General features: G+C 42.3%; 1 protein-coding gene across 3 annotated transcripts in view; it reads right to left on the bottom strand.

The window, feature by feature from the left end:
• Positions 1–19993, bottom strand: part of REXO5 (RNA exonuclease 5) — a 437194-nt gene that overhangs the window by 310525 nt on the left and 106676 nt on the right. For all 3 annotated transcript variants that reach the window (XM_086940804.1, XM_086940806.1, XM_086940805.1), the window contains exons 5-6: positions 3841–3955; positions 2938–3093 (exon numbers count right to left, since the gene is read on the bottom strand). In XM_086940804.1, coding sequence (XP_086796930.1) covers positions 2938–3093; positions 3841–3955 — 271 coding nt within the window. The remainder of the gene's footprint in view (positions 1–2937; positions 3094–3840; positions 3956–19993) is intronic.

The following is a 19993-nucleotide window of genomic DNA, read 5'->3' as shown; positions in this document are numbered from 1 at the left end:
CTGCCAGAGCCTTTCTTTAGGGAGTCAGTGATGCAGCTCTCCCAGCAATCCTCAATAGCCTAGATATTCTGCAGGTACCTCTCTCCAGGGCCACCACTTCGGGGGTAAGGAGGGGACGATAGCCCAGAAGGTCAGGTTGGAGCAGGGACCTCAGCGCCAGTAACTCAGCCTTGTCCCGCAGTAGGACCCAGGGACAGTCAGAGGCAGTGTTTGTGCACAGGGTTGGATTGGGAATGAAAATCGGCCCGGGCACACAAAAATAAATAAATAAATAAATAAAATCGGCCCACATTTGCATAAACACTCCTCATATCACTGCGTTGGTGTAATCTTATAAAAAAATGCACGCGTTAGTGTACACTGGTGAAACAAGTGAGGCCACTTCTACTCAGGCCCCCTGACCCCGCTCAGTATGTGCAGACATTAATGGGCCGGCCCGAGAGACAAAGGGAGTGATACCTGTGCTAAACGGAGGTTATGAGTGACCATCCGCCTCTATAAAGGCCACTCAGACTCCCACTGGGCCGCTGACTGTATCAGAACAGAGACAGCGCCCACATAGCCCCCCAGACTGCTAAAAAAACAGCCCACAGCAGCCCTCGGACTCCGGCCACTCGGGCATTGCCCGAATCCCGCATTACCAATCCGACGCTGTCTGTGCAGCCCGGGTAGCGGGCCTGGCAGTCCCTGTCGTCTACCTTCAGGAGTGTATGCACACTGTGTCTGCGGAGCGTGAAGCCCTCCACATAAAGTCCGCTGTCCGTACACTGCAGTGGGGTTGCGATGCACCGCGCGAGGGTACCACCCGTAGCGGCCACAACGTCCGCCACCAGCCGGCAGGGCCCACGAGCCTCGTGGGCAGCCGCGGGCTCGCCTACCGCCAGTCGCCGCACTCCGTGCACCCAGGCGCCCCAGCGCCGGTCCCGCGGAAAAATGCCAGGACGTGTTGAGCAGCTAGGGCGCAGTCAAACGACACCAATCTTCTGCCGAGTCCGGGCAAGAAGTTCAGCTATCAGTGGACGTCAGGAAATCCAGTTGGCAGACTATTAAGGCAGGATAAATGACCCAGGCAGCGGGAGCCTCACCCAATGGCGGCCATTCGCTTTTGCGCCCTCTAGCACAACCAGATGAAAACTTAATAGTCAACACAAGAACATGATTGCTATCAATAACAAACATTTGCATTCACAAACTTAAAAGCAACCTTTAAAGGTCAGTTTCTTATTTGACCAAAAGGTGGCATAATTAACCTACTAGTTGTGGGTGGGATGAAAATATGCTAGTATACTTTGTGATCAATCCGTGAACTGCTCTGGGATGTTAAGATAATGGAATACATATTGAAAGTACATATTGTTTTTTTAAGTTATTGGCAATTTGCATATGAAAAAGCTAACAAGGCCCCATACTTATTTTCCGAGCTGAATAGCTCACAACAGAGAATTGATTTTTTTTTGAGTGTCGAGGAAAAGTGGACACAGTTAAGGGCCTCGATGACAGTCAATGACGCTAGTACTGCCCAGTACCCTTCTCATGCACTATTTTCTTCAGTTCATGGGGACATGACCAGTGAGGACCCATAACAATCATTGCTAACTTTCTCGTGCATAAGTGCATAGCAGGCAACTTTGCTTGTGTGTTACATTTATAGGACGTGCCGTGTGCGTATGAGTAATATTCTACGGTCACGTGTGACACATCAAGTGAGAGGTTCCCACAAGTAACTAAATCAACGACCAGTATTGGAGTGTCTCTTTGTGAGCTTTTTGTTACTAGGTATGTGAAAGGGTAGTGGCCTTCGGCCTGCCCCAATCACCCCTTTCTTCCCCCCCCCCCAGGACCCTTTCATTTGCAGTCTTGCTTAATAAGCCTATCTCACACCTCATCTCCTTCCTCTTCATCAGTGTTCTTTCACACTCTCTCTCTCTGCATGTACTTCCTTGCATCGCTCCATCACAAAGGGTTTCTCTTTCTCTTACACACAGGGGCACTCTTTCTTCATACATATAATTACAGCATTTCCTTTTCCGGAGTCTGGGGCAGTCAATATTTCAGTGGTGTACCACCTTCACATAAGTAGAAGTGACTTCACATATCTTTCGCATGGCAGGTCCCACAAGCAGCGGTGACCTGATCTTTCACAGAGATGATATTGTCAACTATAATGCCCAGGTTCCTTGCAGATTTCTTGGGAGCAGGGGGGGGGGCAAGAGTACTGGGCCACCAGTTGTTTCCCTAAACAGGATCAGCCTTCCAGAACAGGATTCTATTGGTGTTATACCTGTGGTCCAGCATTCATGTAGCCATCAACACCAAACAATGCACAAGGCTGCATCTTGTAGCCTCAGCATTTTCTGCAATTGATACAATACATTTTGTATTGTCTGCGTAGGGTACAATGTAAAAGCCCTTGGCTTTTACAATGGTTGGCAATGAGGCCATGTAAATGTTAAAGAGAGTCTGGCTCAGAGACAATCCTTGGGGGAGGCTACAGGTAACAGATGCAAAATCAGACTTGAACCGAGAAAGAGGAGTAGATCATGTTTTGCCTGACAGAAAAGACTGGAACCATTTAAGGCTTTTAGAGAATAGGCTGCTCTTGTGCAACAGTTTTAATTAAGAAGGCATGCAACACCGTGTCAAAGGCTGCTGAAAGGTCAAGGAGGAAAAGGACAGCAGATTTGTCCTCAACCAATGTTGACCTGATGTTACCAGTCACAGTCAACAATGCAGTTTTAATACCATGGCTCACTCTGAACTCTGATTGGAAAACATCCATTAGAATGTGCTCTTCCAAGTAGAGTGATAGTTGAGAATCAATCTGTCTCTGGAAGGCTTTGGCTGGAGGAGGGAGTAAAGACATAGGGCAAAAGTTTGGCATGTCTACCTTACCATCTGATGAACTACTCATGCCCGAAATAATTATTTTTGACTCACCCAGAAAAGGAAAGTTCTGCCTTATCATTTCTTCTGCGGATAGAAGATATTTGGTTAGACCGTGTTTTTTATTTCCATATTTCAGAATAATGGGATTCATCTGTAGATCCACACCGCTTGAAGTTACAGGAGTATTCTCATCCAACGCAGACACACCTGAAACAAAAGGGGAACATATGTCCATCAGCAGGCCAGGCCTGGTCTTTAGTGCTGCTTGTGCTATTGGAACATACATCATTAGGAAGTAGAATGAAGACCTGCATTCATAACAGCAGCATGCACTGGAGGCATAGGGACTGCTAGTGACTACACTGCCTATTTAAGATTTTGTGATTTCAATGATCTCTCAAGATTTCTAATTAACTGGCTATAGTAATAAAAATCTGGAAAGAGACAAACCACAATGTGTCATTTCGCTAAAACCTGTAGGGCAGAAGAAGTGAAATCACATGCCTTTAGACTCCCAATGAATTCACAGAAAGCGGCGTCACATAATCTGTGATTATCATGGGATTTGGCTGAACAATTCTTTTTTTAACACTTGAGGGTGAAGCATGTCAATAAATGGCGATTGAAAGGAGATTCGAACCACCACCTACTATACTTGCACAATCTTTTCAAAACATGTACCCGGCCTACAGGACATGCCCTATACCTGTGCTGATCTGAAGACGTCAGCCCCAGATTATGGGACAGTATATACGTGTATATGAAATAGGTGTCTGGAAAGAACCTCGCTGAGGAGTTTGACCTGTACATTTGAGCTTCAATCGGGAAAGCTAAATTCAAGATACCGGCAAATAAAAATCATGATTATTACAAGTTTGTTCTTGCAGGAATGATAAAGTCATTCTAAATGCAAATAAAGCAGCAAAGGTATAAGATATAGCAAACCATACTCACTTGAGGGGGCATCCTTTCTGTTGGTCTCTTTCCCCCTACTGTCCGCAGTAACAATCTGGCTTATTCCCATCAGTGAAGACACAATATTTGAGCACGGTGGTGGTAAACTGAATCTCTAGCAATGAAGAGAACATTCAAAAAAATGTATAAACATGAACGACAATACCCAGCACATAAAAGTGATTAACGTTTACAGTAATTACAACATGTTCTACTGTTCCTACAGCCACACTTAAGGCATAAAACGATGATAATTTTACATGTGAAGCTGTAATACCTGTCACTACTAAATGTGAAGAATCACACTGTTAAATTATAAGCTCATTTTGGAACTGCTTTGAATGTAGTCACTGTTAAGTCTGGCCAAAGCCAGCTTATGCTCCAAAATCTTTTGCAATCTGTTCAGAAAACAAACTTATGACTGAAGAGGATACTTTGTAGTTTTTTCCATTTGTCTTTCGTAGCTTTGGGGAAAAAGTCAATATTAAATACATTCTAAATTTTGTTTATCCTTGGATCCTCAGGAGATCAGTATGGGGATAGCTGCTGGATATGGAGGGGCATGGCTAGGATGGTTATCATGGTGGACGCTTGAGTAGAGAGCTCCTGGCTTGCGACTCAATCATTCGGTCCAATCTTCTGACACCTTGGCGATAATCCTCTCCCAACTCTTTCAGAGGCAGCAGGGGAATCCCTGCCGGTACAACGGCACAGCAAGGAGCAAAGAGAGGCTCCCACCACATTGTGCTTCTGCAGGAGAGGCCTGTGTGGGTCCTCCGGGCCATGGGTAAGAGTGCAGCTCTGTCCGCCCAGCTCTGGCTCATGGTGACCCGAGCGCCAAGGCAGTGAATGGAGGTACCACACTCAGGCATGGCGTCGTCTAGCTGGGCATTTGCTGCTGCTGGAAGACTGTTATAAAGAAGATACTGGGCAGGTAAGAGTAAAGAAACTCCTTTATTGAAGTATTCATAACAGCAGTCAATCAATGATGGCATTGCACGCCCACAGTCGCTATGTTTCCAGTCCTACTTGACCATCATGGCATCAGAACACACATTCTCATTCCATAACGGCTCTAGAAGCACAGGGACACGAGCGCGAGGCCATGGACCCGAAGCATCAACAAGGACATAACACACCTCCCTCATAATAATAATACAAAGCTATAACTGCCTGCATATTTGTTTCCTTTGATTGTAAAAGGCTTTAGACATTCAATCATTAGAGGTTAGGTGTCCAGTTATAATTGTCTCCTATCACTACTGTGGCTTGGAACATCTTCAACTCCAGTAACAATTCCTCCAAGAGGATGTGGCTCATCAATAATGGGCCCAAAGAACCTAACCACCATAGAATCTTGTCCTTTCAACATAATGTGTAGAATTATCCAACTACTGTTTTTTGGGGGGCACTTTGGTTCACCACTCCCTTGTTGCTCCTTGCTAGGCAAGCCACCAATCTTACTGGGGAGAAGCATTTGTATGATGTACTTCCTGGATTAATCTAAAAGTTTCAATCATGTTCCCTTGTTGGCCAACAGTGGGTTTCTTGCATCATAACTATTACTGCACAAGTCCATCAGAGCCAGGTCGTGGACACACAGTTTTTATGTCTTATTCTGGAGACCACAGACATTATTTTAAAATTAATTTTCACTGCCCATCTAAAATCAAATTATTATTTAGTATTCCACTGAATAATATTAACCACCTTACCACCAAACTTTCATTGTAATTATATTGCTCCTTCTCTGTGTTATCCTCCACATTCACCCTTTACCCCCATACTGGACCAGGTCCACAGGTTCCCGCAGCCCAACTCTGGTGGTCAGGATAATGCATGTGCATCATTCATTTGTAAGAAAGATGGCCCTGGTGGCTCACGCGACCATACCCAAGCCCGTCTTCAACTCTGCTCCCTACTTATGTGTCATGGTCACCTCTTTCACTAGCCTATCATTCTTATCCACAAAAGGTTCCATCAAATATAATGTAGCAAATGTACTCCCTTTTGTGAATTTCAGTAAGAAAATCTTGTACTTTTTCAACTATATCAAATATCTTAATCCACTGTGCCTAAAACCTTTTAATTTGGATTGTTGTACAATCTATACCTATGCACCGGTATTCTGGAGTTCAGAGATAAGTGATCTTTGGTCCTTAATGCATTGTGCATGTTCAACTGAGAAATCACAAAAGATCCTAAAAATGCCAAGAAGGGAGGCAGACATTTTGCTTGTAGCCTTCTCTAGGATCTGTTCTTTGACTTTTAAGTTTAAAACAAACAATAATGGTTTCAGCTTGCACACCGGTGTGAAAAGACACGCTATAGGCGCTAGCAATAGTACAGTCTTTATGAATTCCAAATGGTTCTGGGAGGATTGTCTCTTTAATAAAACAGGTTAAGAAAGTCTTCATCAGTGTGCTATCTTGCACTCATTTTGGGGTCCACAAAAACTGCAGATTTGACTTCCTGAAGATTTTTCTTGATGCATATTTTTTTCTTTTTAGTTTCCTTAATACAATCTCAGTTTTAAGTTTCCTCTATGGACAGCAATTCTCAAGAGGCTCTACCTTTGCATCTAGAACCATACATCTGTTGGGGAATCTTTCAGTATTCTCAAGGCTGACATCTAGCTTACTTCTGAATTATTAGGCTTTTTTCACATTTCTTTTTGGAAGCAATAGTATTAAGTACGGTTGTAAGGATCTGTCACAGAAGGCTAGGAATATCATTCCGGCTTTGCATTCTTATTTTCGTCTCCACCCTCCTCATCCTGACCAAAGCCTTCTAATTTCCAAAGTGCACTGCCCACCTCACTCCTTTAAACAGGGGGGAGTGGGAGAATGATTGGACTCAGATTATTTCCAATTAGATCTCCATAGCACCCAGGTCTGGAGTCGTTTCTAAGTCTAAATAATGCTCAGTTAAGGGTACCACTGACAGAGACAACACAATCTCAAACATTTCTTTCTCTGCTCAGTCAGCAACCACTCTAAAAGTGGAATAAACCATTTAAACAATGATTTCTCAGATGCAATGTTTACCAAATTCCTATTACTTAGACTTGGTTTTAGTTGACAGCATTCAATAGGCTCCTTATCTTTATCCAATGGGCCACCCTACTTAGGATCTGACAGCAGTCTAGTGTGGTGACTCTTAATGGGAGTAAAGGAAGACTTAGCTACCTTAGGTACCGGACAAACTGAACACCCTAGAGAAATGGCCCCCTATAACCGTGGACTCCCTAAAAGCCTCCCTGAAATCCAGATCATCAGGTTCCCCTCGTGATCCACTACCCGTTAGTATCCTAAAACAGCTTGACACCACCTCCCTGACCATTATAGCAGACACGCTAAATTCATCTCTCAAACTCTCCACAGTCCCTTCATGTCGGAAAAACGCAATGGTAAGCCCACTCATGAAAAAACCCTCAGCTGACCCCGCTGTCCTGACAAACTACCGGCCAATATTGCTGCTCCCAGCTTTTTCCAAGCTTATGGAAAGGCAAATACATTCTGCTCTCACCGTCTTCGCCGAGGAAAACGACCTCCTCCATCCCACATAATCAGGCTTCAGAGCAGGATACCCTACGGAGACTGCTCTGCTGGGTGTTACAGAAAACATTAGGAAACTCCTGGATGAGAGACAAACGGTTGCACTCATCCTATTAGATTTGAGTGCGGCGTTTGATACCATCTCTCACAATATACTTCTGGCTACACTAGAGAGAAACGGTATCCGCAGTGATGCTCTGGAATGGATTAGGTCCTTCCTAACGGATAGGACCTTCCAGATCAAATCTAATCTTGCCTGCTCAGACACTTTCCACGCCCCACATGGAGTACCACAGGGCTCCATTGTGAGCCCGCTGTTTTTTAATCTGTATCGCAGACCCTTGGCTGACCTAGCGGACTGCGTAGGACTAACCCTAATGACCTACGCAGATGACTCCCAAATTATTTTTTCTTTGTCAGATTCAAATCACTCTCTCCTCAAAATTGGGCTCCAGAAAATCTTCAACTGGATGACCACCAACCAGTTGAAACTAAACAGTGATAAAACCGAGATCCTCCTGCTAGGAAAAAATAAAAAACTCTGGAACTCTTCTCACTGCCCCCCCCGAGTTGGGAAATCTCCCCACTCCAGCAACCCAGGTAAGAAACTTAGGAGTTATCATTGATAATGCCCTGTCAATGAAACAGCAGGCAAATAAAGTTGTAGGCCTATGCTTCACCATAATAAAATGGATGCTACCTCCCGCCACACAAAAGACCGTAGTCAACGCATTAATTGCATCGAGTCTTGACTACGGCAACATCCTCTACCTGAGTTCAAACCAAGCAGTCATCAAACTACTTCAGCTGATTCAAAACTCAGCCGCAAGACTCCTGTGCAGAGTACCAAAAACCGCAAGAGTGTCAAAACATCTGAATGATCTACATTGGCTCAGGGTAGAAAACCGTATCAGCATCAAAACCCTGAGCTATATGTTTAAGATCAAATCCAAAACGGCACCAACCTATCTGCAAGCTTTAGCCACTCCCTACCTACCAGCAAGAAACCTGCGCTCTCAAACTGCAGCAAATTTCGCTGTTCCCAGGTTTAGATTACAAAGAATTGGTGGTAGATCGTTCTCTGTCAGAGGGCCTATCCTGTGGAACACACTTCCCTTACATATCCGGAAAGAAGAAAACTACGCCAGCTTCCGAAAGAATGTAAAAACTTGGCTGTTCCTGAAACAACTGTGCTAAGACCATGCTCATCACATACCTTTGTTCATCCATATGCCAAAGGCATTCTATCTTAATTGGCTACTCTTTATTGGACCCTCAGATTTTTCAGTAGGGACCTATAATCAACAGGTTCGAAATGACTTCTTAATTTGCTCTCTCAAAATGTATACCTTTCTACTTTATATGCTCAGTATGTGGCCAACATGTTCATAAAACATCACAACAACTAACTTTTGAAAGAAAGTTTAGAATTCCTCCATTTTTCTTTGTTGCTTCTGGGCTACTTATGTTTTCCTCTCCTACCAGGTGTACACCACATGAAGGTATGCTTGAATCTGCTAAAACTAAAAGGTAGTTATATGCCAATGATGGGTACAATAAACAATAACTTTAATCCCTTACAAGCCACTCATTGCCCCACTATACCCACCAGCAGGAACTAGGAATACAAATTACTCAACTATGCGCCCACGATTGTAATAATTACACAGCATCATTCATGTACTTTCGAGTATGCAAAATAGAATGGAGGTGATTGGCACCCTAAGCACGCAGGGAATAGTAGCTCATAGGCTCATTTGAGGATCAAACACGCAGCTTTGCTATCACTCAAGTAGTACTGAACACATCACTTCCTGTACCATATACAGGTACCATATGAGGGTAGAGTTATTGCCATGTATCATGAACAAAAGACTGGACTGGAGGTTAGAGTGCAGTACCATTACACAATTCAGGGTGTCCCGTTCATCATCAAAAATACGTATTTAGGAGACTCGGCTGATTGGCGAAAGACAGGTTCACACACCTAACTCAGAACTTACTGCTTGTGGAAAGTCTGGCTCAAGTTTTCAGTATGGTGTTTTAGGGATGGTGCTCTAATTTACTGGATCTTGAGAAACTGAGAACATGCCTTCTCTGGCACCATTATTTATGGGAACCCGTGCATGATGCATGCTACTGAATAAAAGGATATCAAGCCATTCCAGGTGGTGGGCAAAGTCTAACAGCATAAAAGCAATCAGCAGAGTGGAAGAAGTGGGGTCTGAAAAAGAGGGAATTTACTTTCACGTCTACCCACTGCTGCCAAATAAGGGATTTTGCAACCCTGCAGGTGGAGCTGTGTCTGCGCTCATTTATTAGGTGGGAACAAGAGAAGTGTCAATTACCAATCAATCTGGGGGCGACTGTGACAAAAAGGGGGCAGGTAACAGGAGTATGTCAAAGGTGAAAAACTACATAGCCAATTCCAAGGGCGTCATGATAAAGACGATTAGGTGGGAGCCTCTCTCTTGAATGCAGAGGTCACTGAAGATTTGGATAAAATGCATCTATGGATGGAGCACCTTTAGGGGTATTGTAAGTAGGAAGACTCGTAGGCAGGCGTGGTTCTCCAATCTTCTTTATTGTAACAAAGTAGTAGGCAATACAGCGACACGATCACAAGTGCATCCTCCACCTTCCCCTTCAGTAACCGACTCCCTCCCACTACATTCTACCAAGCATACATTCCACGCACTCCACACGTGCATACACATACACGCGCCACACACATACACGCGCCACACACACGAGACATACACGCGCACAACACAATACATATAACCAATACCACACACCCTCCTCCTCAAAAGCTTAAGTACCCGCAAAAAGAATTACCCTAATTTGAAATCAGAAAACCGAACAGGCATCTATCTTCCTTATTCTATCACCACGGCGAAGACATTCACCTTCAACACCAACATTAGAATGAGATGATCCAACATCATCAACATCTCTAACACCATTTCCCGTCTCACAGCTAGTACTGCAACTACCTGTATTGCTAGTTAACGCCACCTCCTTTACTAGACCAAAATCATCACCTAACAAATAACCACTACAGGTCCCATCATCAGAACGTGCACCTACCACACCACTCCTCTCATTGCAAAAACTCAATTGGCGAAAATTCCACCTTTTGCCATCTTCCAATTCAACAGCGCTACCAAACACCTTCACTACCTTCAAAGGTTTGGACCATACACTTTCACCTTTCAATACTTTTCTAGGATTCTTCACCCTAACCATCTGACCAGTCTTAACTAATGGCCAAGCATGTTTGTTACCATGATACTGCTGATTGCGATCTTGATACTTTTTAACCTCAGATCTGACTTCATCAATATTCTTAGCGTTACATTGCATTTTATCATTTCTTTTCCTCAACCACCAAGGAACCAAACCAGTAAATGGTTTCCTACCTCTCAAAATTTCGAAGGGTGTCTTCCCTGTAGCAGAATGCGGGGTCACACGATAAGCGGTCAACCTCTCTTGCAAAGCTTTCCTCCAAGGTAAGCCTGCACTCAATGCCAATTCAATCACTTCCTTAACCACCCTGTTGAAGCGCTCAACTTGGCCGTTACCTTCTGGGTGATATAGTGATGATTTGATGTGCTTAATGCCCATCACCACTAAAAACTCTTCCATCTTCTGTGATACAAACTGGGGACCATTATCCGAAACCAAAATTTCAGGTACTCCCTCTCTTGAAAATACATCCTCTAAAAACTCAATAACCACATCTGTAGTCATCCCACTCACCATTCTTACCTCGGGCCATTTCGAATAATAATCTACTAATACAATGGCATAACAATCCATAGACGATAAAGCTGAAAATGGCCCCATGAAGTCGATAGCTACTTTCTGCCACGGATATTTAGGTAACTCCACCATGGTTAAGGGCACACTTAATGGCTTTTCCACTTTATCACTTGTACCACAAATTTTGCAATCCCTTACTAATCGATCCACCATGGAATCAACACCTGGCCACCAAAACCACTCCTTGACCCTCCTTTTTGAGCTGGACATACCACCATGTCCTGAATGACTTTTCTCAGCAATATATTTCCTTAAACCAACTGGAGGCACAATTCGGTCACCCCTTAAGACAATATCGTTAACAACACACAATTCATCCTTGATCTTAGAAAACGCAACACACTCACCACGTAAATTGGATTCTCTTGGCCAACCCTCAACTATAAAGCGTTTAACTTCTTTCAGAACCACATCCTTATCCATCTCACTCATCCAAGATGCCTCAGAGACACTACTGACAGTATTCTGAACACCTATAAGGAATACATCCTTAGCAGTAAACGCTATCTCACAATCAGTATTAGTTTTAACATCTTTGAATCCACATTAGGTAGTCTAGACAAGCCATCCGCAACCCCGTTGTCTTTACCCAGAATATATTCTATGTCAAAACTAAACATTTGCAGCTTTGAGGCTAAACGAGCCAACCTTGGAGTTAAATTCTTCCCACCCTCAGGTCTTAAGATGTTCACCAATGGTTTGTGATCAGTGCAAATTTTAAACTTCCTCCCCCACACGTACATCCGAAATCTCTCAGCTGCCCATGAAGCAGCCAACAATTCTTTTTCTATTAAGGAATAATTCCGCTCCGCTTTAGTCAAAGTGCGCGAAGCATACGCTACCACCCATTTTTCAGACTTAACACGTTGGGAAAACACAGCACCAATTCCATACCCAGACGCATCCACAGATAAAATACATTCAGCAGTTGGCAAAAAAGGTTTCAGACAAGGCGTCGTAACTATCTCTTTCTTCACTTTCTCGAAAACATGTTTTTTGTTGATCACCCCATGTAAACATTACACCTCTTTTTAGCAGTGATCTCAAAGGTTCAACCTTTGAAGCGTAGTTCTCAATGAAACGTGAATAAAACTCTGTTAGTCCCAGAAATGACATCAACTGTTCTCTACTTGTAGGTTCAGGAACAGCTAAGATAGCATCCACATGACTAACCTTAGGTCTAATGCCATCCTTGGATATGACATGTCCTAAGTACTCCACTTCGGATTTTCCAAACACACATTTTTCATTTTTAATAGTTAGTCCACTGTTTCTTAACGCCTCTAAGACTGCAAATAAACTTTTGTCATGACATTCTTTGTTCTTCCCATATATTAAAATGTCGTCCTGAAACACTTTCGCATTTTCAATACCTTGTAGAACCCTGCACATTTCCCTTTGGAAAACCGCAGATGCACTGGCAAGACCAAATGGCATACGTTTATACCTAAACATTCCTTCTGTGGTAATGAAGGCAGTGCAGTGTTTAGAATCGTCCTCTAACACAATTTGATGATATGCACTAGTCAAGTCTATCTTGGAAAACCAAGAAGAACCACCAACAGAAGATGTAAGTTCCTGCAAATTTGGAAGAGGAAATGTGTCAACCCAAATCGCTTCATTTAAACATCTTAGGTCCACACACAAGCGCAAATCGCCATTAGATTTAAGTGAAATCACGACTGGCGAAACCCAATCTGAACTTTCAACTCGTTCCACAATACCATCCCTGCATAATTTTTTTAAGTATTTCACCCAATTTTTCTCTATAACTAATGGGAACATTCCTAAGTTTTTGCCGAATGGGGCATGCACCTTCTCTTAATATTATTCTGTGCTTGAACCCAACCATTTTACCAATCCCATTAGAAAATACATCGGGAAATTTTTCTTGGAGATTTGAGTAACAATCCTTCTCAACACACTCGTCCTGAATAGAATAAACAGGACAATCCAGCCTAGGATCAATTTTCATGCCTAAATCAAAAATGTGTGGCCACCCCAAAATAGTTGCACCTTTGTTGGCCACATAAATTTTGCCTTGACATGAATTGCGTCCAAAACTTATTTTGGCGAGTATAAAGCCTTCCAAAGGTATCTTGTGCCCGGTGTAACTTCCAGGATGTACATCAGGACCCAATAATGACCTGTTGGGCCAAAGAGATTTAAACAAGTCCATACCCATAATGGTATACCACGCACAAGAATCTACCATGACCTTTACTTCTAAACCATCAATGTTGACGAAGCATGATGGTAACTTTCTAACCTTACTTGTCCCTTTATCTGATTCATCATGTACACTGCATACCTCACCCACTACGTGGCAAACATTGTCTTGGTTTTCAATATGGACACAATTAATGTCATCTTGCTCATCTTGTAGAAAATTGACCTTAGCTTTAAAATTGCGACACACTCTAGTAAAGTGTCCTTTTTATTTACAATTAGTACATATTTTATCAAGGGCAGGACACCACTTATAGTTTGCTAGATGAGTAGAAGATCCGCACCTAAAACATGCAAACTTTTTCAGCTCATTACCTTTCTCAAAACTCTTTTCATTGCTCTTCTTATTAGAATAAGATGAATAATTAGTCGTCTTACTATCACTCTTGAATTTAGACTTGTCACCCTTATTTATCACATTAACTGAAGTAGACTCAGAATCATTTATTTCATTTCTGACCTCGCGAATGCATTGGTCCGAAATTTCCACACCTCTAACTACTTCAATAGCATTTTTCAATGAAGTACTCCCAGATGACCATAATTTCTCTTGAATTTTCTTCGATTTGGTCTTCATAAGAATCTGATCACGCAAAACCTGGTCATACGTCATACTTTCAAATTCGCACGTGACAGCTAATCCCCTCAAGGCTGAAACATATTGATCAATTGACTCATCACTGTTTTGAGCTCTTGAATAAAACTTAAACCTCTCCATGACTACGTTAATTTTCCTTCCAATTCTCTCCTGCATTTGTTTAACAGCACATTGATAAACACCCATGTCACCAGCATTTTCAATTTTAGGTAAATTTTTAAACTCCCGTAACACCCTACAGCACCTAATCTATGCTTAAGCAAAGACACTTTTCTTTCTTGAGAAGATTCTTCTTCAGCTAAAACTTCAACATAAGCTTCAAACATGTCAAGCCATAAATCCCATGCAATAGGAGGTTCACCAGACTCTGCTAAAAAAAATGGCGGTGGATGAATCGAAGACATTTCAATTAATATGTGAGTTAACACAACTTAAAACTGGGAAAAAATAAATATTTTCCTTGTAAGTACTTTGCGCAAAAAGTTCACCAAAGTTCAATTAATTTTAGCAATTAATATTTCTTGTAAGTACCTTGCACAAAAAGTTCACCACAGTTTAATAGTATTAACAGTTAGCATTCCTTATTGGGCAAATTGTTCACCAAAGTTGTAAAGTAAAATTCTAAAATAGGAAGGTTAATAAATATTCCCAAAAAAAAAATTTCATGAACTCTGAGCGTTGATACCGTCAATGTAGAACACAACAATCAATTGGTATTGCTAACGTTGAGATCAGCATGCATTTGAGATCAATAGCGTTGAAAACGCAATAATTTATATCCATTCAGCGTTAAAATCGGCATCCGGACTGGTGTTGACACGTTGCTAGGATACCAAAATATATTCAAAATGGCCGCACGCTATGCGTGATGACGATGTCACGTGATGACAATGCCGCGTCGTGGCAACAATCAGCTACGGAAAGTCAAGGGGTTCTCGTTTAAGCTGAAGCAATCCGCACGCGCAGAACGTTCATTTACGAGTCAACTTGAAAGATGCACCATAGAAAAATAACGTTGCTGAAGGTAAAAGTTCTCTAACATACCAATTTGTCGCTCAGAAGTTATTTAGACGATCTCATCGTAGTAAAAAAATGGTAATTGATTGAAAAGTAGAAGTTTGGACAAAGATAATAATCCAAACAGAAAAAAAAATATTTAGAAAAATTGTGTTCAATGCCGCTGCTGCCGTGAAATCCCGCTCGTCGCCATATATTGTAAGTAGGAAGACTCGTAGGCAGGCGTGGTTCTCCAATCTTCTTTATTGTAACAAAGTAGTAGGCAATACAGCGACACGATCACAAGTGCATCCTCCACCTTCCCCTTCAGTAACCGACTCCCTCCCATTACATTCTACCAAGCCTACATTCCACGCACTCGACACGTGCATACACGTACACGCGCCACACACATACACGCGCCACACACATGAGACATACACGCGCACAACACGATACATATAACCAATATCAGATTCAGTGCAATGATATTTTGAGTATCAGGCAAAATTATATCTTGTCATTTAGTGTTCCCTCTGAAGTAGGGTCATTCTTTAAAGACATTTTGTGCAATTTGGCACCCCGTGTATTATTAATGCTTTAGACTGCTATCTAAAATTGCCTTATTATAGCAACAGCCCTCGGGAAGAAATACACCCCAGCCTTTTTTTCCACACAACGTATACGAAATAACACTCTAGTACTCTCCCAGATCTCTGGTCCTTCTGGCTCCCTGGAGTTATTCACATTTTCCAGAAAAAAAACAGTATACTGTCCCAACGAGGGATGTTTGTGGTCCTTAGCTGTGTGTTACGGAAGGCACAGCTTTGATTTAATATTACTCTCAAAGAAGGACCAGGTGCAGGATGGCTTAGGAAGTTTCTGGGATAAAATGCAATAAAGCCATGGAGACAGGAACATTTAAAGCAAATAGTTTTTGCAAATTGAGAGCTACAGCTCTTACAATGTGCAGACACTGAAGTAATTCTACTATAGGAAGGATACCGGACTGACGTGTTAGCTGAACCACCGTGGAATGCACAAGCGAGGCAGTTTATATTTCTTGCATAGGTGCTTTAATTAATGGGATTACTGAAATGGGTTTAATCCTATGTTTAAAATACTTTTTTGTTTTTTTAAAAAGCTAGAAATGGGCCCTCGTGTTAATAATCCAGATGGATAAACCCTTCACACCGCGAAAGGGGACCTCATCCCACTTGTTACTGGAGCCAAAGCCTCTTAAAATAGTTTGTGACCTTTGACACTTTAGTTACAGATCTGTCCAGGCGCAAGGAGCCCAGTTTGAATCCCAGGGACTTTTTCTAGAGGCGCCCTTTAAACTCACCTTGCTTGGGAGTCTCCTCTGGGCCCTTTCTCGGCCTTTCTTCTGATCAGGTATTCGCTATCTGACAGGGGTTTCCTGTCAAGGAGTACAGCTTTACCCACTTCTCTATGACACTGAAAGAGGTCTTCAGTCTTTGATGGATACACTGAGAATTTATGCTCAATAAGAACTCCCTACTGTGAGGTCACGAGGGGTCATAATGCTCCTTAGAGCTACATTTCATGATTCTGAAGACAACACACAGCACACTAAGCAGATAAACATCTGCACATGTTGATTAATTAAACGCGTTTGAGCCTGGATGGTGTAACAATCCAAAGAAGGGGATCAGAGCGTTTCTGATGAAGCGAATTGGATAAAAGGAGGACAAGACATCACAGCACTATTAAATTCAATGACTGCAAAGGCTCAAATTCAATCCCTTCGGATAACTGGCTAGCGGAGATCAGAGCCCAAAGAGTTCCTGAAAGTTAGGTCTGTAGCCCTTTCTAATAAAGGTTAGTCAGTATTTTTAAAGACACAAGACCATGGCAGTGAGGTCCTGCGCAAACCATCATAGCCACAAAACCCTCTATCCCTTGGCTAATAGGTTTGGAAAGTTCAGCCACTGGGTAATCTGGAACAGATCACACACTTCTTTCAAAAAGCCAAGGGAGGAACAAAAATGCGACCTCTCAGACTGTCAAGAGGTTCGTGGGTCTGCAACACATGACCACGGTTTGCAGAGATAGGAGATATTATGTAATTTACTTCAACTACCTGGACCACATTAACTTGACCCTTGCATGTCTATACAACATGTTTCCATGGATACCACACCCTTGTCCTAGATACAGGATGGTGACTTTTTTCACATTGTGTGGGCATGTCCTGAGATACAACATTTTAGGAAAGGCATCTCCACACATGTCTCCTGCCTGACCGGCTGAACCTAAACAAGCCCAATCTGTCCGATGGGGTGATGAAAAGGCTTAAGACAGATAGATCCAAATTCATTGACCTAGTGATGGTGCTGGCTAAAAGGATGACCGTCATGAACTGGAAATGGGCACTGCGACAGTAAATTACTCCCTGAAAGTCGGATCTCTACATATGGGCATCAGCAGATGATAAGGTGTGCAGGCAAAACAGACGTAAATTTGGATGTGAAGTAAGTGTTGTAAACTAGGACGCTTTGTGGTTTGCACTTGTCCCGAATCTGATGACAAACCGCCTTGAGTGCTTGATCTTAATGTAGCCAATGTACAGGTGCTGTAACTGCAACATTGCTCCCTGCCTTACGTAATACCAAACTTTTTAAATGCTGCATCTGCTGAGTCCCCATGCACTAGTTCTGCAATACCTACCATATATGCCTCAACATAAAACCACTCAGTGACCAAGTTGTTCTTAACCCCATAACGGTCACTCCCCCCCCCCCACGCCCGCCCCCCAACAGGTGCCGAGACTTTTTTTGGCTATTTGGGATAGTTTGTGCTTAGGCCTCCATAACCCTTTGACACAGTCTCCCCACCAAATGTGTGTCCTTTATTCCCCAACATCCAGGAGATTTTAAAGGTACCCTGGGTTTTTTTTTTTTTGTGGAATACACTGGAGGAGACCGAGAAAATAGCCAAAATATAGCTAGATTTTGAGTTTTCTTTAGAAAAATAGGAAAAAAGTGCTCTGGATAAAAGGTTTTATTTTTAAAGAAAATGGCATCAACAAACAGTTTGATGTGCTAAAGTCACCATCTCCCCAGCTTTCAGGAACATGCTGAGCTGAATCACATAACCAAATATTTCAAAGAGGTAGCCCACTTTTCCTATTTTTGTGCTTTCAACCTACTTAGTTTGTGGCAAAAACCAGTGTGCAACTCATGGGTGATCTAAGAAAGTTATATATTTCTGTAGAGTAGACAACATTCAGAATTCAGCAAAGGGTCATATATGTAGATCCCTCATAGTTTTCCCAAAGAATGTAACTGTAGAAATACAGAAAAACTGAAAATTAGTAGGAAAAAACAGTAATTTGTGACAATTTTTTTTCACAAATCACTTTGTCACAATGGAAGATTTACAAGCACAATATACCATTACGTTTCTTAGACCTTTTTTTTGGTTGTGGAGTGTTATACATGGCATCCTTAGAGTGATCAAGCCCCAAACCTTTTTCTTGTGATCTTCATGTTTTGCTGAATCTTTTTGTTGGTGTTAGGACTCTGAGCCCTTTACCACTGCTGACCAGTGGTAAAGAGCATGAACTTCTCTTAACATGTGTAATTGGTGTATACAGGATTGCCATATTTAATTTACCTATACGTCCCTTGTAAAGTGGTATACCATATACCCCAGGCCTGCAAGTTAAATGCTACTAATAGGCTTGCAGCACGGACTGTGCCACCCACAGAAGTAGCGTGTCAAACCGGTCTCAGGCCTGACATTGCAGTGCCTGTGTGTGCAGTTTACTGCCACTTAGACATGGCTTTTCAAACTACTTGCCAAGCCTTAAATTCCCCCTTTATTACAGATCAGTCACCCATACGATAGGCCCTAGGTAGCCCAAAGGGCAGGGTGCTATGTACGTAAAAGGTAGGACATATGCTTTTATGTTCTGCCTGTCCTAGTAGTGACAAACAACTAAACATGTTTTTCACTACTGTGAGGCCTACTCCTCTCATAGTATTGGGAATTTCCAGATACACTTTTACGTAGTTATTCCTGATAAGAAAAGAGTAGCTGTGTCATGTTTTATATCTTTGGAATGGTCATGTTAAATTCTCCTTACTGGTGAAGTTGGATTTAACATTACTGTTTTACAAGTGCCACTTTTAGAAAGAGGGGGAAAGGCCCTAGAGGACACATACCAGGGAGGGCCGTATTCAATAAGTGCAGACGAAGGGGAACCCGGTATTCTGATTAGCTCATGCAGTTTCCGTATTGCAATAATGACGTTGAATCATTTCATATGATTAGGTTATTTATTAAACCTTTTTTTCTTTTTAGTAGCTTTTTATCTTTTCAAAATGATATACATTAGAAAGAACGTAGGTGCAAAAAGCCTTCTAATCCTTCTGGTCCAACATATATCAAGTTTATTCCACTATTTATACCTATTCACATATTTGCAACATTTACCACAATACACAATACATACATTTGACAAAAACAAATAACAATAACATCAATATTGTTCATAAACCAATGACTCATTTGATTCTGATCCATACAAATAATTCATTATAGCTAATAAGTAAAAATCAGTTCTTGAAAGTGGGAACCCCAATTGCATTCAACATTCCTCAGTATCTAACAACCCTTCTATTGTGGTCTTAGTGCCTATTCTTGCACAATCCAACGGGTTTCGCACCCCACGGGACCTCCAGGGGCTCTCATCAGGGCTTCTCAGTTATGCATACATTGGTATGATCTGCCAATCGACTGTTTTTTCTTCAAGTCTGCCACTGTTAAGGCGAACAGGGAACAAGCTGAACTGGCCCTCAGTTTATTTTGGGTGCTGTGAATCTCAAAAGCGTTCAATATCCTGAAACCCACTGCTAAGCGTCGGCATCAATCTGCCGCAGTTTCGGAAACCATTTAGTACCGCCACTCGTTGGTGCAGTGA

This window comes from Lissotriton vulgaris, chromosome 10 (assembly GCF_964263255.1).
Source record: "Lissotriton vulgaris chromosome 10, aLisVul1.2, whole genome shotgun sequence".
In the NCBI taxonomy this organism is placed as follows: domain Eukaryota; kingdom Metazoa; phylum Chordata; class Amphibia; order Caudata; family Salamandridae; genus Lissotriton; species Lissotriton vulgaris.
The sequence above is the reverse complement of the archived record's forward strand: the minus strand, read 5'-3'. Positions and strand labels throughout refer to the sequence as shown.